The sequence below is a fragment of the Oncorhynchus mykiss genome, chromosome 24 (assembly GCF_057628025.1).
Source record: "Oncorhynchus mykiss isolate SJ-2025 chromosome 24, ASM5762802v1, whole genome shotgun sequence".
Lineage (NCBI taxonomy): Eukaryota > Metazoa > Chordata > Actinopteri > Salmoniformes > Salmonidae > Oncorhynchus > Oncorhynchus mykiss.
Genome location: NC_143045.1, coordinates 2,063,008 through 2,080,970, shown reverse-complemented (window position 1 = coordinate 2,080,970; position 17,963 = coordinate 2,063,008). Strand labels below are relative to the sequence as shown.

Below are 17,963 nucleotides of genomic sequence, written 5' to 3'. Positions count from 1 at the left end.
TTCCATGAGGTATTCCAGAACTGATTAGAGAACTCTAGTCAGATGGAACATTCAACCAAGTGCAGCCAGACCCTGATAATATATACTACCATTGTTTTCAGAGGAGGTCTTTAACAGAGGCCTACTTTCCATGTCTGTGTACTCTTCGTTTTAAGCACAGTAGGCATAGTCTCTGCCCCAGACTGAGGGGATTCAGAAGGAACTTGAGTTTTTCCAGGCTCACCCAGTTGTTGACTCATGACAGGGACTGGTGGGAAGCAACCATTGAGCTTTATCCTAGTTGGCTTCAGTGTTCTATATCTGATAGTGCCATTAATTGCCTGTCACATGTTGCCATCCCTTTGTTTTTTCCCCCAATTGGAAACCAGCCCTTTTTGTGTATATTTTATATTTATTTAGAGTTTCCAGTGACCTTTATCATAATTTGTGTGCTTTACTCTATGTTACATGATTTTCAATAGTGTGCTGTGCCTCTCCCTCCTTTTGTGTTTTCTGATTTATTTATTGCAGATTCCTCCCCCTTGGCTGGTCTACTTGGAGAGGGAGTTGCCCCAGGTCTGCCACACCTGGGCATGATTGAAATAACGTTCCAGGTCGGAGACTATCCTGCAAAAGGGATTTTACAGACATGCTGGGAACATGAGCGAGGACAGAACACAAGCTTTGGGTGGGGTAATAACCAGATGAGGGAGAAGGGAATTTAGCCCTAATGTAGCTATTCCTGTGAACCCACTATGGCTACTTCCACCTCCAGTTGTTCATCTAGACGTGTTGGAGAGACTCGGGGAAAGATAGGGAGGGGGTTGATCCATCTAATCTGTTTAATAGATGTCTGTAAAATAGATGTCTGTATATCAGGATTCTGTGCCCATATTCACAAATGGTTCAAAACACCCAAGGAGAGGACATACTGGGTCAGCATTTGTAGTGCAGGAATGTGGGGTGGCAGTCAGGAAACGTATTACAGATCACCTGGCTGTTTACACAGTGGAGCTGATGTCTGTACTGTTGGCCTTGCAGTGGGTGGAGGAAATCAAGCCAGACAGAATAGTTATTTGCTCTGACTTATGTGCAGTGTTGATGAGTCTGAAGTTCTTTCGCTCACGTAGCAGACAAGACTTGCCCATGTGGGGGTGGAGGGGAATGAGCCAGCTGATGTACTGGGTAAACAGGCCCTTAGTAGTGGGGAATTGGATGTTGAAGTTTCAATGAGCAAGGCAGAGGAAAAAGGTCTGATATGGACAGTTGTGGTGCAGAGATGGCAGGAGCTGTGGAACAGAGCCACTAAGGGCAGGCATTTATTCCAAGTACAGAGGAAAATCGGGGGGGGGGGGGGAAGAGAGGATACTATTTTTACAAGATTAAGGGTGGGATGCAGCTGGTTGAATAACACATTGAATGTGATAGGAAAGCATCCAACAGGAAAGTGTGATTATTGCCAGGAAACAGCGACAGTGGAACTATACTGATACAGTGTGGACAGTACGAGAGGGAAAGAGAGGTTGAGATCCAGTATGAGGGAGAAGGAGACACAGAAAATGTGTTTCAAGAGCTTATTAAGTAGACCATCATTAGACATTTTTTAAGAGAAAGTGGGCTGGCAGGTAGGATTTAGTTTCTCACTGTCTCTGGCCCACACTCTAGTAAATGCACGATAAACCCCACCAAAGAAGAGTTTGGGGACTGCAGCTGGATGGCGAACACACCAAGCCGGATACTGCTGGAACAGGATTCGGCACCTCTCCATTTTATGGACCGTTTGGTTCCGGAACCCATTTGCCAGGATCCAGGACACATTTTCTTCACTGTTTGCAATGTAAAAATTCGAATAAAAGCAGAGTTAATTCAAGTTGCCTTCTCTGTAGTTCTCATGCCCCCTAAAAAATGTAATGTGAAATGTGGCTAATATTCTAAGAATGGATTCATGTTGGGTTGGCCCGTGCAACATTGCAACATTGTAGCCTATGAAAAACGCGTTGCCACTAATTTCCAGCATTGCACTTAATCTCGCAGCCTAAAAAAGCCTAGCTGTGGATTGTGTGCAGCCCAAACACATGGCATGCCTACAGTTGGGAACACGTGACAAATGTGTCAGTGAAAAGAGAATACTAATCTGTCTGTTGGCTACCAAATATGTTGTCAACTTCCAAATAGGCCTCCTGAGAAAACAGCATTGTTTTACACAAAGTAAAACGAGAGAGATAGTCTTTAGGCAGCGCACATCTGCCATCGATGGCGAGCGAGCATTGGGTGAGTCAGTGAAACTGGAAAGCTGTTTTAGGACTATAATTTCCTCATGTTGTACAATGTGTCTCCACACAAGTAGGCCCAGGCTATTGATGGATTCAAGACAAGGTTGTTTTTATTGATCTCAGATTCTGTTTGTCAGTGTCAAAGTAGCCTGTCATTTTGATCATTTGTGAGGTATTAAAAACGATTCTGCTAAGGTCTCCAATAATCTAAAACTTGCATGAATTGCATGAAATACATTCATAACAGGCCACATTTTTCCCAGATCCCAGGCTTCAATTTCGGGTTCTCCTATGTGTGCAACTTTTGCAAGCGGCTCTACTCTACTGCTCTATGCCAGCACACAAAAGCAATGATGATGCAATGCTTTATTATAAAGGTTATCTTTCTTTCATGCTTTCTCAGGTACCTCATAGCCCCCCATCTTGGCTCACATTTTGTTCCCGCACCTCCCAATTTACAAATGAAGCACTGGCCGAACTGCTGCTGCTTCCACGACCACGACCACCAGTAGTCACCACGTCACATCCAGCCTGCAGCCAGAGGGGGACCTGAGTCGACAACGCTCTATTCTGCAGATAAGGGACGGTCAACCCCATAACATGTGAGTGTGGTCAAATACTTCTGTTCAGAACGGCTCCTGCTCATGCATGTCTTCCTCTCCCCCTCTATCGCCAGTGTGGAACAGACCATGGGCTCCGTGCCGCAGACGCCTGATGATAACGGGTGAAGAGGAACAACTGGCAACCAACAACCGATGGACAAATGCTGGACGAGTGACCGACGGTGGTGGCGGAGGCTATCTTGAGGACCTCCAGCAGCGTGGACTGTGTATTGGGACTGTGTGTGTGAATGGTGTGAACCCCGCTGATGCTTTTGAAATAACGTTTTAAAAAACTTGACATACTGTACTTTAAGCCATGTAGTGTATGAATTGTGGATGAATTTAATAGTGCATTTAAATTATAATTCAACGTGGTGTTTTTTTAGGAACACGTGTCCCCATGGTAGTTGCATTGAATCAACTTTGCATGTCCTCTTTTATTGACCTGCAAACTCTTCCTGATATTGACCCTGTCGCCCCACATGACTCATTTTAAGACCACAACGCTTTTACAATCTTGCCCCTTAATACAGGATGACATCATTTGAAATTCTTTAAACCGATGTCGCAAGGAATGTTGGAGCTTGTGCAGTCTGTGACAGGGAGAGTTACTGTGCGTTGTGTTGGGTGCTATTCCTTATCAACATGACCCTCCACGTGTTGTGTGTTGACACAGGCAGAGTTAAGGGCAGCCAATGAAAAGAAGGACCCATCCCTTTATAAGCACGGTCTTGATGAAGAGTCATTCTGCCAATCCTAGTATACAGGTAAGGACAGGCCACTCTCTCACTTATTGATCTTCAGCTACTTCTATTGTTGTTTGGTCTATTTAGTCTGAAGATTCCTGTGAAAAATCAAAAAATTAATTTTCCCATTTTTCTTCAGTGAAAAAAAAACATGCATCTCAAAGTAGTGATCTTCGCCTTGTCATTTTTGACAACCACAGGTTTGTGCTTTCTTCCTTTTCCTTTTCATTAGAAACATAATTGCATCTGCTATCAAATAGTGTTTGTCATAATATAGAGCAGATGTAATGGTGTTTTAAAGAGAATAATAGAATTTAAAAGGAGTTCATGTATCAATGGTGTTAACTTCTCCTATCTTCTACTGTAGCATACCCACTCCACCGTACCAGCAGAGAAACATCCCAGGCACTACGGGACATGATGACAAATCAGGCTCATGAGAAGACAGACCTCAACAAGGATGTCAAGTATGTCCTCATACAATATATGACATAAACAATTGAATCATGAATCAGAAATGCATGTATACAGGTGAGCCTTCTAACAATCCTACACATCCTTATTACAGCCGTATAACAGTCCCATAACAGACTTATAACAGCCTTATAACAGTCATATAATGGTATTATAGCAGTATTTTAACAGCCCTGTACCAGTCCTCCAACAACCCCTTAACAGCCCCATAACAGCCTTAACAGTGTTTTAACTGATCCTGTATGTGAACAGCGGGCTGTGGAAGAGCCATGTGGAGAACAGCAACCTGTATTTCCAGGACAGCGCCAACCCCATGGTGAGCGAGATCAGGCACAAGCTTACCCTGGAGTCCGAGAGGCTGCGCGCCCGCCTTCGCCAGGAGCTCACTAAGCTGAGGGAGATGCTAGCCCCGTACCCTGCCCACCCCCAGTCCAACGAGTCCACCCTGGCCAGCATGAGAGATCGTCTAGGCCCCCTGATCAAGCAGCTCCAGAGCGCCTTGGACGGCAACAGCCAGGAGCTGTGTAGCCACCTCAGGCTCTACTTTCAGGGATTGGAGGCCGCGGAACGCCAGGCGGTGGCCGGACCCATCCTATACCTGGAGGCTGTGCAGTGGATCAGCCAGACCTTGGACGACAGCAGTGCCGAAATGACCTTCCTCATCCAGGACTTCAAAACCAAGACGTCCAGCATGATCAGGGAGCTCAATGGTACCATTCAGGGGGACTTCTGGCAGGAGGTGAATGTCCGGCTGGGACAGGAGGTGCAGGCGTTGAGTCTGGAGGTCCAGGGCAGGGTGGGGGTGCTGAAAGCAAAGCTGGCCCATCTCCTGCTGGCTCCACAGCCCCTCAAGGCAGTGGTGTCCACCAGTATGGAGCAGTTCTGCCAGAGTGTCGCCTTACAGGACCAGTTGTTCCATGCCCGAATTGAGAAGCACCTTCTGGGGCAGGAGTCACAGGCTCAGAGCCCTAGCGAGCCGCTCTCTCTACAACCTCTGGGCTTATTGGAGGAGGACTTCTCTGCGAAACTAAGTGCTCTTCTCCAGGATATTCTTCACAATGTCCAGTAAAAGCAGAACAGAACTTTCCTCATAGCAGAATGAGAGAGAGAGAGAGAGAGAGAGAGAGAGAGAGAGAGAGAGAGAGAGAGAGAGAGAGAGAGAGAGAGAGAACATTGTGTCCCATTATAGGGAACATTTAAACTATATAATTGTTTCTGCTCCTCGTGCTTATATATATCAACTCCTTTACCATTGTATATAGAGTACAGTAAGTAATCCATGTATATTTATGATTTCATTGTTGTGTTTATTTCATGTGGATGATTATTGTAAAGACATTTTGTCAACTGTAAATAAAGCTTGTGTGAAGTTTACACTGTGTAAATAGTATGTATTGTTACGGCTAGTTCATAAGCAGTACTTTTACTATATTTTCATAAAAACAGACATCATTACAGATACAATTGAATTCGTATTTAACAGAATGTAGTCTTTTTCAGATAATATACAGTACAGAGCAGCAGTAGCAGTAGCACGACTGAAATTGGAGCATGATTGACACGAAAACCAGCCATCTTAGGTTAGAAGTCAGCTGTATTGAGTACAGTATATCAAAATAAAATCCCCAGAACCCAATTTCATTTCAGAACATTGTGGATGACTCAGTGCATATATCTATGGAGTCATAGTAGTCGGATAAATGTCATAGGTAAAAAAAGAAGTATTGATGCTGCCTCATGTTATCTTGTACAGTATTGCTCAAGTGTTTTAACATACACTACATGGCAAAAAGTATTTGTGGACACCCCTTCAAATTAGTGTATTCAGCTATTTCAGCCACACCCATTACTGACAGGTGTATAAAATTGAGCAAACAGCCATGCAATCTCCACAGACACACATTGGTAGTTGAATGGCCAGTACTGAAAAGCTCAGTGACTTTCTACGTTGCACCGTCATAGGATGCCATCTTTCCATCAAGTCAGTTCATCAAATTTCTGCCCTGCTATAGAGCTGCCTCGGTCAACTGTAAGTGCTGTTATTGTGAAATGGAAAAGTCTAGGAACAACAACGGCTCAGCCGTGAAGTGTTAGGCCACACAAGCTCACAGAACGGTACCACGGAGTGCTGAAGCGCGTAGGGTGTAAAAATCGCCTGTCCTCTGTTACTACACTCACTACCGAGTTCCAAACTGCCTCTGGAAACAACTTCAGCACAAGAACCGTTCATAGAGAGCTTCATGAAATCGGTCTCTGTGGCCGAACCGCCGCATTTTGATGCATAATGCTACAGCATAAAATTACATTCTAGAAAATTCTGTGCTTCCAACTTTGTGGCAACAGTTTGAGGATGGCCCTTTCCTGTTTCAGCATGAGAGTGCCCACGTGCACAAAGCGAGGTCCATACAGAAAAGGTTTGTTGAGATCGGTGTGGAAGAAATTGATTGGCCTGCACAAAGCCCTGACCTCAACCCCATCGAACACCTTTGGGATGAATTGGAACGCCGACTGTGAGACAGGCCTAATCACACAACATCAGTGCCTGACCTCACTAATGCTCTTGTGGCTGAATGGTCCCCGCAGCAATGTTCCAACATCTACTGGAAAGCTTTCCCAGAAGAAAGTGCCAGAGTGGAGGCTACATACACCTTGACGAGGTCGCTGTGTTCCTATTAGCCAACTTATAATCAATCAATCAATCGATAAACAAATAGACGAACTACGAGCATGTATATCCTACCAACGGGACATTAAAAACTGTAATAGCTTATGTTTTACAGTCATGGCTGAACGACGACATGATTAGCATACAGCTGGCAGGATTTAAGATTTTTTGGCATGATAGAACAGCAGCCTCTGGTAAGACAAGTGGAAGAGGCCTATGCATATTTGAAAACAACAGCTGATATACGAAATTTAAGGAAGTCTCAAGGTTTTGCTCACCTGAGGTAGAGTATCTCATGATAAACTGTAGACCATACTATTTACCTAGAGAGTTTACATCTATATTTTTTGTAGCTGTCTACACCACCGCAGACCGATGCTGGCACTAAGACCGCACTCAATGAGCTGTATACGGCCATAGGCAAACAGGAAAACGCTCATCCAGAGGCGGCGCTCCTAGTGGCCGGGGACTTTAATGCAGAGGAACTCAAATCAGTTTAACCTCATTTCTATCAGCATGTTAAATGTGCAACCAGAGAAAAAAAAACTCTAGACCACCTTTATTCCACACACAGAGACGCATACAAAGCTCTCCCTTACCCTCCATTTGGCAAATCGGACTATAATTGTATCCTCATGATTCCTGCTTACAAGCAAAAACTAAAGCACCAGTGACTCGGTCAATAAGAAAGTGGTCAGATGAAGCAGATGCTAAGCTACAGGACTGTTTTGCTAAAACAGACTGGAATGTGTTCCAGGATTCTTCCGAGGGTATTGAGGAGTACACCACATCAGTCACAGACTTCATCAATAACTGCTTCGATGACGTTGTCCCCACAGTGACTGTACGTACATACCACAACCAGAAGCCATGGATTACAGGCAACATCCGCACTGAGCTAAAGGGTAGAGCTGCTGCTTTCTAGGAGCGAGACTCTAACCCGTACGCTTATAAGAAATCCCGCTATGCCCTCCGACGAACCATCAAACAGGCAAAGTGTCAATACAAGACAAAGATTGAAGCGTACTACACCGGCTCCGATGCTCATCGGATGTGGCAGCGCTTGCAAACTATTACAGACTACAAAGGGAAGCACAGCCACGAGCTGCCCAGTGACACAAACCTAATCAGGTTTGCTGATGACACAATGGTGGTAGGCCTGATCACCGACAACAATGAGACAGCCCATAGGGAGGAGGTCAGTGACCTGGTCGTGTGGTGCCATGTCAACAACCTCTCCCTCAACGTGATCAAGACTATGGAGATGATTGTGGACTACAGGAAAAGGAGGACCGAGCACACCCCCATTCTCATCGACGGGGCTGTAGTGGTAAAGGTTGAGTTGGTGTCCACATCACCAACAAACTATCACGGTCCAACAACACTAAGACAGTCGTGAAGAGTGCACGACAAATACTATTCCCCGCAGGAGACTGAAAAGATTTGGCATGGGTCCTCAAGTCCTCAAAAGGATCTACAGCTGCACCATCGAGAGCATCCTGGCTGGTTGCATCACTGCCTGATATGGCAACTGCTCGGCCTCCGACCGCAAGGCATTACAGAGGGTAGTGCATACAGCCCACCATATCACTGGGGCCAAGCTTCCTGCCATCCAGGACCTCTATTTCAGGCAGTGTCAGAGGAAGATCCTAAACATTGTCAATGACTCCAGACACCCTAGTCATAGACTGTTCTCTCTGCTACTGCACGGCAAACGGTGCCGGAGTGCCAAGTCGAGATCCAAAAATCCTGAACAGCTAATCAAAGCGCTACCCAGAGCACTCTTTTACTCTGTTTATAATCTATGCATAGTCATTTTAACTCAACCTACATGTGCTACATATTACCTCAATTACCTGAACTAACCGGTGTCCCCACACATTGACGCTGTACCGGTAGCCCCTGTATATAGTCTCGCTTGTTATTTTACTGCTTCTGTTTAATTATTTGTTACTTTTATTTTCTAATTTTTTAAAAAAAATTTTACTTATCTATTTTTTACTTGACACTTAAAAATAAAAGTTTTATTCTTGTTAACTACTGTGGCGAGAGGGGATGAGAGACATACTCAGAGGACACTCACATGATCAGAGTGCAGAGGAGATGATAATGCAGAGATGGTTGGGAGATTTGTTATCCCACGTAGGAAATGCACATTTAAATGTACCCACTAAAGAAAATCTGTAACATTTCTAAAATGATAAACTTCCCCCAAAAATGATTCCTTAGACTAAGTAAGTTTGATTGGACCTTTCAAAACTAAAGCAAGGAGAGCTGAGTCTCAAGTCATCCCATCCTACCTGTGAGGTTCCTGAGGAGGTGTTTGTGTGAGCAGGTGGTGGTGGGGTGTGTCTCATATACTGCAGGTGTTAGACCTCCCTGACATCTAATATCAAAAGGGGAGTGAAACACACATCCCTCCCATCAACACACACACACACACACAAGCTTTTTTTTTAAAGCGAAACCATCAACAACCACTGAGAGGACTGTCAGTGGGATTTGACATGCAGTGCCTTGCGAAAGTATTCGGCCCCCTTGAACTTTGCGACCTTTTGCCACATTTCAGGCTTCAAACATAAAGATATAAAACGGTATTTGTTTGTGAAGAATCAACAACAAGTGGGACACAATCATGAAGTGGAACGACATTTATTGGATATTTCAAACTTTTTTAACAAATCAAAAACTGAAAAATTGGGCGTGCAAGATTATTCAGCCCCCTTAAGTTAATACTTTGTAGCGCCACCTTTTGCTGCGATTACAGCTGTAAGTCGCTTGGGGTATGTCTCTATCAGTTTTGCACATCGAGAGACTGACATTTTTTCCCATTCCTCCTTGCAAAACAGCTCGAGCTCAGTGAGGTTGGATGGAGAGCATTTGTGAACAGCAGTTTTCAGTTCTTTCCACAGATTCTCGATTGGATTCAGGTCTGGACTTTGACTTGGCCATTCTAACACCTGGATATGTTTATTTTTGAACCATTCCATTGTAGATTTTGCTTTATGTTTTGGATCATTGTCTTGTTGGAAGACAAATCTCTGTCCCAGTCTCAGGTCTTTTGCAGACTCCATCAGGTTTTCTTCCAGAATGGTCCTGTATTTGGCTCCATCCATCTTCCCATCAATTTTAACCATCTTCCCTGTCCCTGCTGAAGAAAAGCAGGCCCAAACCATGATGCTGCCACCACCATGTTTGACAGTGGGGATGGTGTGAGCTGTGTTGATTTTACGCCAAACATAACGTTTTGCATTGTTGCCAAAAAGTTCAATTTTGGTTTCATCTGATCAGAGCACCTTCTTCCACATGTTTGGTGTGTCTCCCAGGTGGCTTGTGGCAAACTTTAAACTACACTTTTTATGGATATCTTTAAGAAATTGCTTTCTTCTTGCCACTCTTCCATAAAGGCCAGATTTGTGCAATATACGACTGATTGTTGTCCTATGGACAGAGTCTCCCACCTCAGCTGTAGATCTCTGCAGTTCATCCAGAGCGATCATGGCTGCATCTCTGATCAGTCTTCTCCTTGTATGAGCTGAAAGTTTAGAGGGACTAGATTAGATTTGCAGTGGTCTGATACTCCTTCCATTTCAATATTATTACTTGCACAGTGCTCCTTGGGATGTTTAAAGCTTGGGAAATCTTTTTGTATCCAAATCCGGCTTTAAACTTCTTCACAACAGTATCTCGGACCTGCCTGGTGTGTTCCTTGTTCTTCATGATGCTCTCTGCGCTTTTAACGGACCTCTGAGACTATCACAGTGCAGGTGCATTTATACGGAGACTTGATTACACACAGGTGGATTGTATTTATCATCATTAGTCATTTAGGTCAACATTGGATCATTCAGAGATCCTCACTGAACTTCTGGAGAGAGTTTGCTGCACTGAAAGTAAAGGGGCTGAATAATTTTGCACGCCCAATTTTTCAGTTTTTGATTTGTTAAAAAAGTTAGAAATATCCAATAAATGTCGTTCCACTTCATGATTGTGTCCCACTTGTTGTTGATTCTTCACAAAAAAATACAGTTTTATATCTTTATGTTTGAATTCTGAAATGTGGCAAAAGGTCGCAAAGTTCAAGGGGGCCGAATACTTTCGCAAGGCACTGTAGATCTCAAAGGTTAAGCTGCATGAGATATTTCATATTTCTTGGAAACAAATAAGGGATATCTTGAAAATGATTGAGCGTTGTTGCTTTACAGAGACAGATTATACACTGCATTCATGTCTGTTTCAAATATCATGTTAGATTCATTCAATGAAGCATCATGATTTGTTTTAACATTATAATGAACCCACTTGAATGCAATATTCTTCAGTGATTTGCTAAAAAGTGATTTGGAAAAAATGTATTACAAATATAAACAGTTGAAGTTGGAAGATTACATACACTTAGGTTGGAGTCATTTAAACTCGTTTTTCAACCACCCCACAAATTTCTTGTTAATAAACTATAGTTTGGGCAAGTTGATTAGGACATCTACTTTGTGCATGTCATTAGAATTTTTTTCAACAATTGTTTACAGACAGATTATTTCACTTATAATTCACTGTATCACAATTACAGTGGGTCGGAAGTGTACATAGTTGACTGTGCCTTTAAACAGCTTGGACAATTCCAGAAAAGTATGTCATGGCTTTAGAAGCTTCTATAGGCTAATTTACATAATTTGACTCAATTGGAGGTGTACCTGTGAATGTATTTCAAGGCCTACCTTCAAACTCAGTGCCTCTTTGCTTAACATCATGGGAAAAACAAAAGAAATGAGCCAAGACCTCAGAAAAAAATTGTAGACCTCCACAAGTCTTGTTCATCCTTGGGAGCAATTTCCAAACGCCTGAAGGTACCATGTCAACAATAGTATGCAAGTATAAATACCATGGGACCACGCAGCCGTCATACCGCTCAGGAAGGAGACGCGTTCTGTCTCCTTCTGTCTCCTAGAGATGAACGTACTTTGGTGCGAAAAGTGCAAATCAATCCCAGAACAACAGCAAAGGACCTTGTGAAGATGCTGGAGGAAACAGGTACAAAAGTATCTATATCCACAGTAAAATGAGTCCTATATCGACATAACCTGAAAGGCCTCACAGCAAGAAAGAAGCCACTGCTCCAAAACTGCCATAAAAAAGCCAGACTACGGTTTGCAATTGCACAAGATCTTACTTTTTGGAGAAATGTCCTCTGGTCTGATGCAACAAAAATAGAACTGTTTGGCCATAATGACCATCGTTATGTTTGGAGGAAAAAGGGAGAGGCTTACAAGCCGAAGAACACCATCCCAACCATGAAGCACGGGGGTGGCAGCATCATGTTGTGGGGGTGCTTTGCTACAGGAGGGACTGGTGCCCTTAACAAAATAGATGGCTTCATGAGGTAGGCAAATTATGTGGTTATATTGAAGCAAAATCTCAAGACATCAGTTGCAAATTGGTCTTCCAAATGGACAATGATCCCAAGCATATTTCCAAAGTTGTGGCAAAATGGCTTCAGGACAACAAAGTGGAGTGGCCATCACAAAGCCCTGACCTCAATCCTATAGAAAATTTGTGGCCAGAACTGAAAGAGCAAGGAGGCCTACAAACCTGACTCAGTTACACCAGCTCTGTCAGGAGGAATGGACCAAAATTCACTCAACTTATTGTGGGAAGCTTGATGAAGGCTACCCGAAACATTTGACCCAAGTTAAACCATTTAAAGGCAATGCTACCAAATTCTAATTGAGTGTATGTACATTTCTGACCCACTGGGAATGTGATGAAATAAATAAAATCTGAAACAAATAATTCTCTCTACTATTATTCTGACATTTCACATTCTTAAAATAGAGTGGTGATCCTAACTGACCTAAGACAGGGAATTAAAGGTGTATGTAAACCTTTTTAATCGTTTTTTTTGTTGATAGGTTGAGATAATGTGTAGAATATCCGATAATATAAATTCTGAGCCAATGACATGATACAACAACTCTATACTGAATACTATAGAATGATTCTCCATTGAGCATGGGTTTTAGCCCAGAACTTGGCTTAACCTCTGTCTAGGATACAGGCCCTTAGAGCTTCACAGGTTTGGCATCCCTGGGGTTCCTTTTGCGTTTCTTATCAAACTTCCATCTAAAAGTGAGATTTTAAACATCCAATAGAGACAAAGCTGTCTTTGGTATGTCCTATGTAGAAGAGTGGATTAATATCTTGGGAATTAAACACTATGAATTTTGGAAATCGGATAACCCACGCCACAAGGTAAGAAACACACAAAACCAAAAATAGGCCTCTATTCCAGTATAGAGGCTCCTTGCAAGTAGCCTTCACTATAGGCTACAACTGCTACTGGTCAAGGCCTATTGTTCAGTGTGAAATATAGAATGAAAAAGACCAGATATGTTTTTGCCAAAATCCGCTTGGTGAGAGAAGAGATTTATTATACTATACGGATGCGTCACTCGGTGATAGTCCCTTCCCTTTTTGTCTCTGCCCAAGATCTCTCCAATGACAACAGTTTAGTGTTCAATAGGGGACGCAATGAGCATTCTTACGCGGTCGAATCATATTATCAGATTCCAATCATCCTAATGGCTGCAGGATTCACTCAATGGGAGAGTTCCAGATTACGCAAAACTCTAGACCCATGCCAGATTAAGATAGCATAGTTTGAAGCTAAGCTGTTTACTATTATTTAAATCAATAGATAATCAAGGTTTATTGATTCTGAAAATGAATGAAAGGGCAGTACGCTACATCTGGAAATACCACAGTAATCAAATGCATGTTGCTTGCCTTACATGTTTTTCTGTTGTTGTTTTTTTACGTTTATTTTTATCAGGGAGTCATACTGAGACCAAGGTCTATTTTACAGATGAGTCCTGAATGACATAAATCACAGGAAATGCACACATCAAAATACAAATACAAAACGCAAGCAGAAAGAAAGAAAATTGACGGTCATGAATTGCACTAGAGGCACTAGAACATGGCATTTCAGAACATTTTGAAGATTGTTCCACAAATAAGGTGCCAGAAAACTAAAAGCGGATTTACCCTAACTCGGTAGAGACCAAAGGAATTTCCAGAGTTAGCCATCCCTGAGACCGGGTGTGGTAAAAGAGCTTTATAAATGAAAACAAAGCAATGTATCAACTTACGTGACATCAAAGAGGGCCAAACAACGTTCTGGTAGAGAGTACAAAAACTGTAGCTCGTAAAAAAGACCATTGCTCTTTGATAGGGCGGCAGGTTAGCCTAGTCGTTAGAGCGTTGGGATTAGTAACCATAAAGGTTGCAAGATCAAATCCCTGAGCTGACAAGGTACACATCTGTAATTCTGCTCCTGAACAAGGCAGTTTACCCACTGTTCCTAGGCTGTCATTGAAAATAAGAATTTGTTCTTAACTGACTTGCCTAGTTAAATAAATAAACTGCATCTAACAGCTTTAATTAAGTGGTAGCTGTGTTCATATAGATGATGTCGCCATGGTCTAGGACCGATAGGAGTGTTGACTGAATAATCTGTTTTCTACTATTTAGCGAGGGACAGGACCTATTGATATAGAATAGGTCCATTTTAATTCTCAGCTTCTTAACTAACTCATCAATATGTTTTTTACCAGATAGCTTTTCATCTATCCAGATACAAATATCTGGGTAAGCATGACACGATCAGTTTGGAGACCATCCAAAGTACATACGGTATGCTTAAATCATCAGACTTATTTTTATGCGCTCTAGAGAACAACATACAGTGCCTTCAGAGTGTAGTTACATCTCTTGACTTTTTCCACATTTTGATAAGTTACAGCCTTATTCTTTGATTAAATAGTTTATTTTCCTCATCAATCTACAAACAATTAGATTGACAATGCAAAACAGGATTTTAAGACCTTTTGCTAATTTATTAAAAAATAAACAGCTGAAATATCACATTTACAAAAGGATTAAGAGCGTTTACTCTGTACTTTGCTGAAGCACATTTGGATGTGATTGCAGCCTCGAGTCTTCTTGGCTATGACGCTACAAGCTTGGCACACCTATATCTGTGGAGTTTCTCCAATTCTTCTCTGCAGATCCTCTCAAACTCTATCAGGTTGGATGGGGAGCTTTGCTGCATAGCTATTTTCAGGTCTCTCCAGAGATGTTCGATTCGGTTAAAGTCAGGCTCGATCGGGTTACCATCCAGAAGGCGAGGTCAGTAAAGGTGCATCAAAGCTGAGACTGGGAGACTGAAAAACAGCTTCTATCTTAAGGCCATCAGACTGTTAAACAGCCATCACTAACACAGAGAGGCTGCTTCCTACATACAGACTCGAAATCATTGGACTTTAATAAATGGATCACTAGTCACTTTAATAATTCCACTTTAATAATGTTTACATATTTTGCATTACTCATCTCATATGTACAGTATATACTGTACATATACCACCTATTGGATCTTGCCTATGCCACTCGGTCATCGCTCATCCACATATGTATATGTACATTTTCTTATTCCATCCCTTTTGATTTGTGTGTATTAGGTAGTTGTTGTGGAATTGTTTGATGACTTGTTAGATATTACTGCTCTGTCGGAACTAGAAGCACAAGCATTTCGCTAAACTCACATTAACATCTGCTAACCATGTGTATGTGACCAATAAAATTGTATTTTATTTTCTTTTAGTCAGTTTTCCTTGCTTTGGCCTAGGACTAATTTCTCCTCTGAATTAGCTCAGATAATTCTGCAGAAAACAAAGTGTTCAATCTATCTTTGACTCTAAATTGTTTAAAAGGGGCATGTTTATCTGCCAGATTAATAAATAGGGAGGATACATTTGGAGAGCCAACTCAGGGTCAGGGATACATGAGACAGTGGCTAAATCAGAGGAGAGCAGGTCATGTAAAAACCCTTGATCAGAAAACTTTTTTAAATGCATCTTCTTAATTAAACAAGGATTAGTATTTAGCTGTTTCTCTGTAATACATACTATGGGACAATGATCACTGAAATCACATGCAAATACTCCACTAAACAAATATTTATGTGGGTTATTTATGTGGGCTATCAATCAATGAAGAGTTAACAGGGTTTTTCACCTTTAGACATTTGGGTTTTTAGATAATTTGAGTCAGATAAAAATCAATGCACATTCTCTTAAATTGATCTGAGGCCAGAGATAGCCAATCCAGAATCAAATTCACTAAAATGACCAACTCTGAGGACAGAAAAGGTGTTAAACACTCAGATATAGCACCAATAGCATCCACCATGGCAGCAGGGGGGTGGTAAATCCCAGCAACAAATACATTTATATTCTGGTTTATGGACACATCTACAACCAGGAGCTCAAACGTCTTGGGAACAAAAACATTTAAAGATTGGCACGTCATGAAACATGATTTTACATATATGGCCACTCCTCACCCTTTCTGTAATCTGTCACATCTAAATACAATTGAATCACTTACTTTGTCTTTGTCAGAGACAGAACCATTTAACCGTGTTTCTGAGATAACCAGAATGTCAGGACATGATTCCTGTACCCAAATGTCAATAATGTCCTTATTTTCACATTTAAGTGCATTAGCCTAAGCCCTCTACAAGATTTAAAGTCAGAGGGGGTATTAAGTTCATTCTCAAAAGAGCTAAGAGGCATAGGGTCATCTGCAGTTACAGTACCAGTAGACACCCTTTGCCTTGATGTCAGCTTTGCACATTCTTGGCATTCTCTCAACCAGCTTCACCTGGAATGATTTTCCAACAGTCTATAAGGAGTTACCATATATGTTGAGCCGTTGTTGGCTACTTTTCCTTCGCTCTGTGGTCCAACTCATCCCACACCATCTCAATTGGGAGTTCAGGTCATCTGATGCAGCACTCCATCCCTCTCCTTCTTGGTCAAATAGCCCTTACACATTCTGGAGGTGTGTTGGGTAAATGTCCTGTTGAAAAACAAATGATAGTCGCACTAAACGCAAATCAGAGGGGATGGTGTATCGCTGCAGAATTCTGTGGTAGCCATGCTGTTTAAGTGGGCCTTGAATTCTAAATAAATCACTGACCAGCAAAGCACCCCCACACCATCACACCTCCCCCTCCGTGCTTCATGGTGGGAATCACACATGCAGAGATTATCCGTTCACCTACTTAGCGTCTCACAAAGACACGGCGGTTGGAACTGAAAATCGCAAATTTGGACTCATCAGACCAAAGGACAGATTTCCACCGGTCTAATGTTCATTGCTCATGTTTCTTGGCCCAAGCAAGTCTCTTCTTCTTTTTGGTGTCCTTTAGTAGTGGTTTCTTTGCAGCAATTCTACCATGAAGGCCTGATTCACACAGTCTCCTCTGAATAGTTGATGTTGAGATGTGTCTGTTACTTGAACTCTGTGATGCATTTATTTGGGCTGCAATTTCTGAGGCAGGTGACTCTAATGAACTCTGGGTCTTCCTTTCCTGTGGCGGCCCTCATGAGAGCCAGTTTCATCATAGCACTTGATTGTTTTTGCGACTGCACCTCAAGAAACTTTCAAAGTTCTTGACATTTTCCAGATTGACTGACCTTCATGTATTAAAGTAATGATGGACTGTCCTTTCTCTTTGGTTATTTGAGCTTTTCTTGCCATAATATGGACCATAATTCTTGCCATATGGACTTGGTCTTTTTTCCAAATAGGGCTATCTTCTGTATTCCACCGATACCTTTTTCACAACACAACTGATGGCTCAAACACATTAAGAAGGAAAGAAATTCCACAAATCAAATTTTAACAAGACACACCTGTTAGTTGAAGCATTCCAAGTGACTACCTCATGAAGCTGGTTGAGAGAATGCCAAGAGTGTGCTAAGCTGTCATCAAGGCAAAGGGTGGCTACTTTGAAGAATCTCCCTCAAGTAGCTGGATGCAGGGGCGTGAACTGGAAGAGCGGTGTTGGCAGAGCTCAGTCCACCCAGTTGAAGCTCCCGCCAAAGGAGTGGAGCTGCTGCATGGGACCAGAGTCACTGCCACTGCTCAATTCTGGGTGAGCACAGGAGGTCTTGGTTTGGCTCCTGTTGCAGGGTTGGGGATGCCATGGGGGGCAGGAGTGTCCCAGGCCTGTCCTTGGGATGGAAGTAGGGAGGGTAACCAAAACCAGCCTGGGAGGTAGGCTGTGGGGGGAATTAAGGATGGTGGTGTGGAGGGCAGTGTGGTTGGCGAAGCTCCAAACTCTCAGCATAATGTAGGCTGAAAATATGAATGATAC

The 17,963-nt window shown here is 42.5% G+C and overlaps 1 protein-coding gene across 1 annotated transcript; it reads left to right on the top strand.

Moving 5' to 3' along the window:
* Window positions 1–3,600: 3,600 nt before the first annotated feature.
* Window positions 3,601–5,448, top strand: LOC110503531 (uncharacterized). Its single transcript, XM_090218096.1, has 3 exons — window positions 3,601–3,800; window positions 3,968–4,067; window positions 4,327–5,448. The coding sequence occupies exons 1-3, from the start codon at window positions 3,752–3,754 to the stop codon at window positions 5,141–5,143; spliced, it is 966 nt and encodes a 321-aa protein (XP_090074222.1). The 5' UTR covers window positions 3,601–3,751; the 3' UTR covers window positions 5,144–5,448.
* Window positions 5,449–17,963: the final 12,515 nt, after the last annotated feature.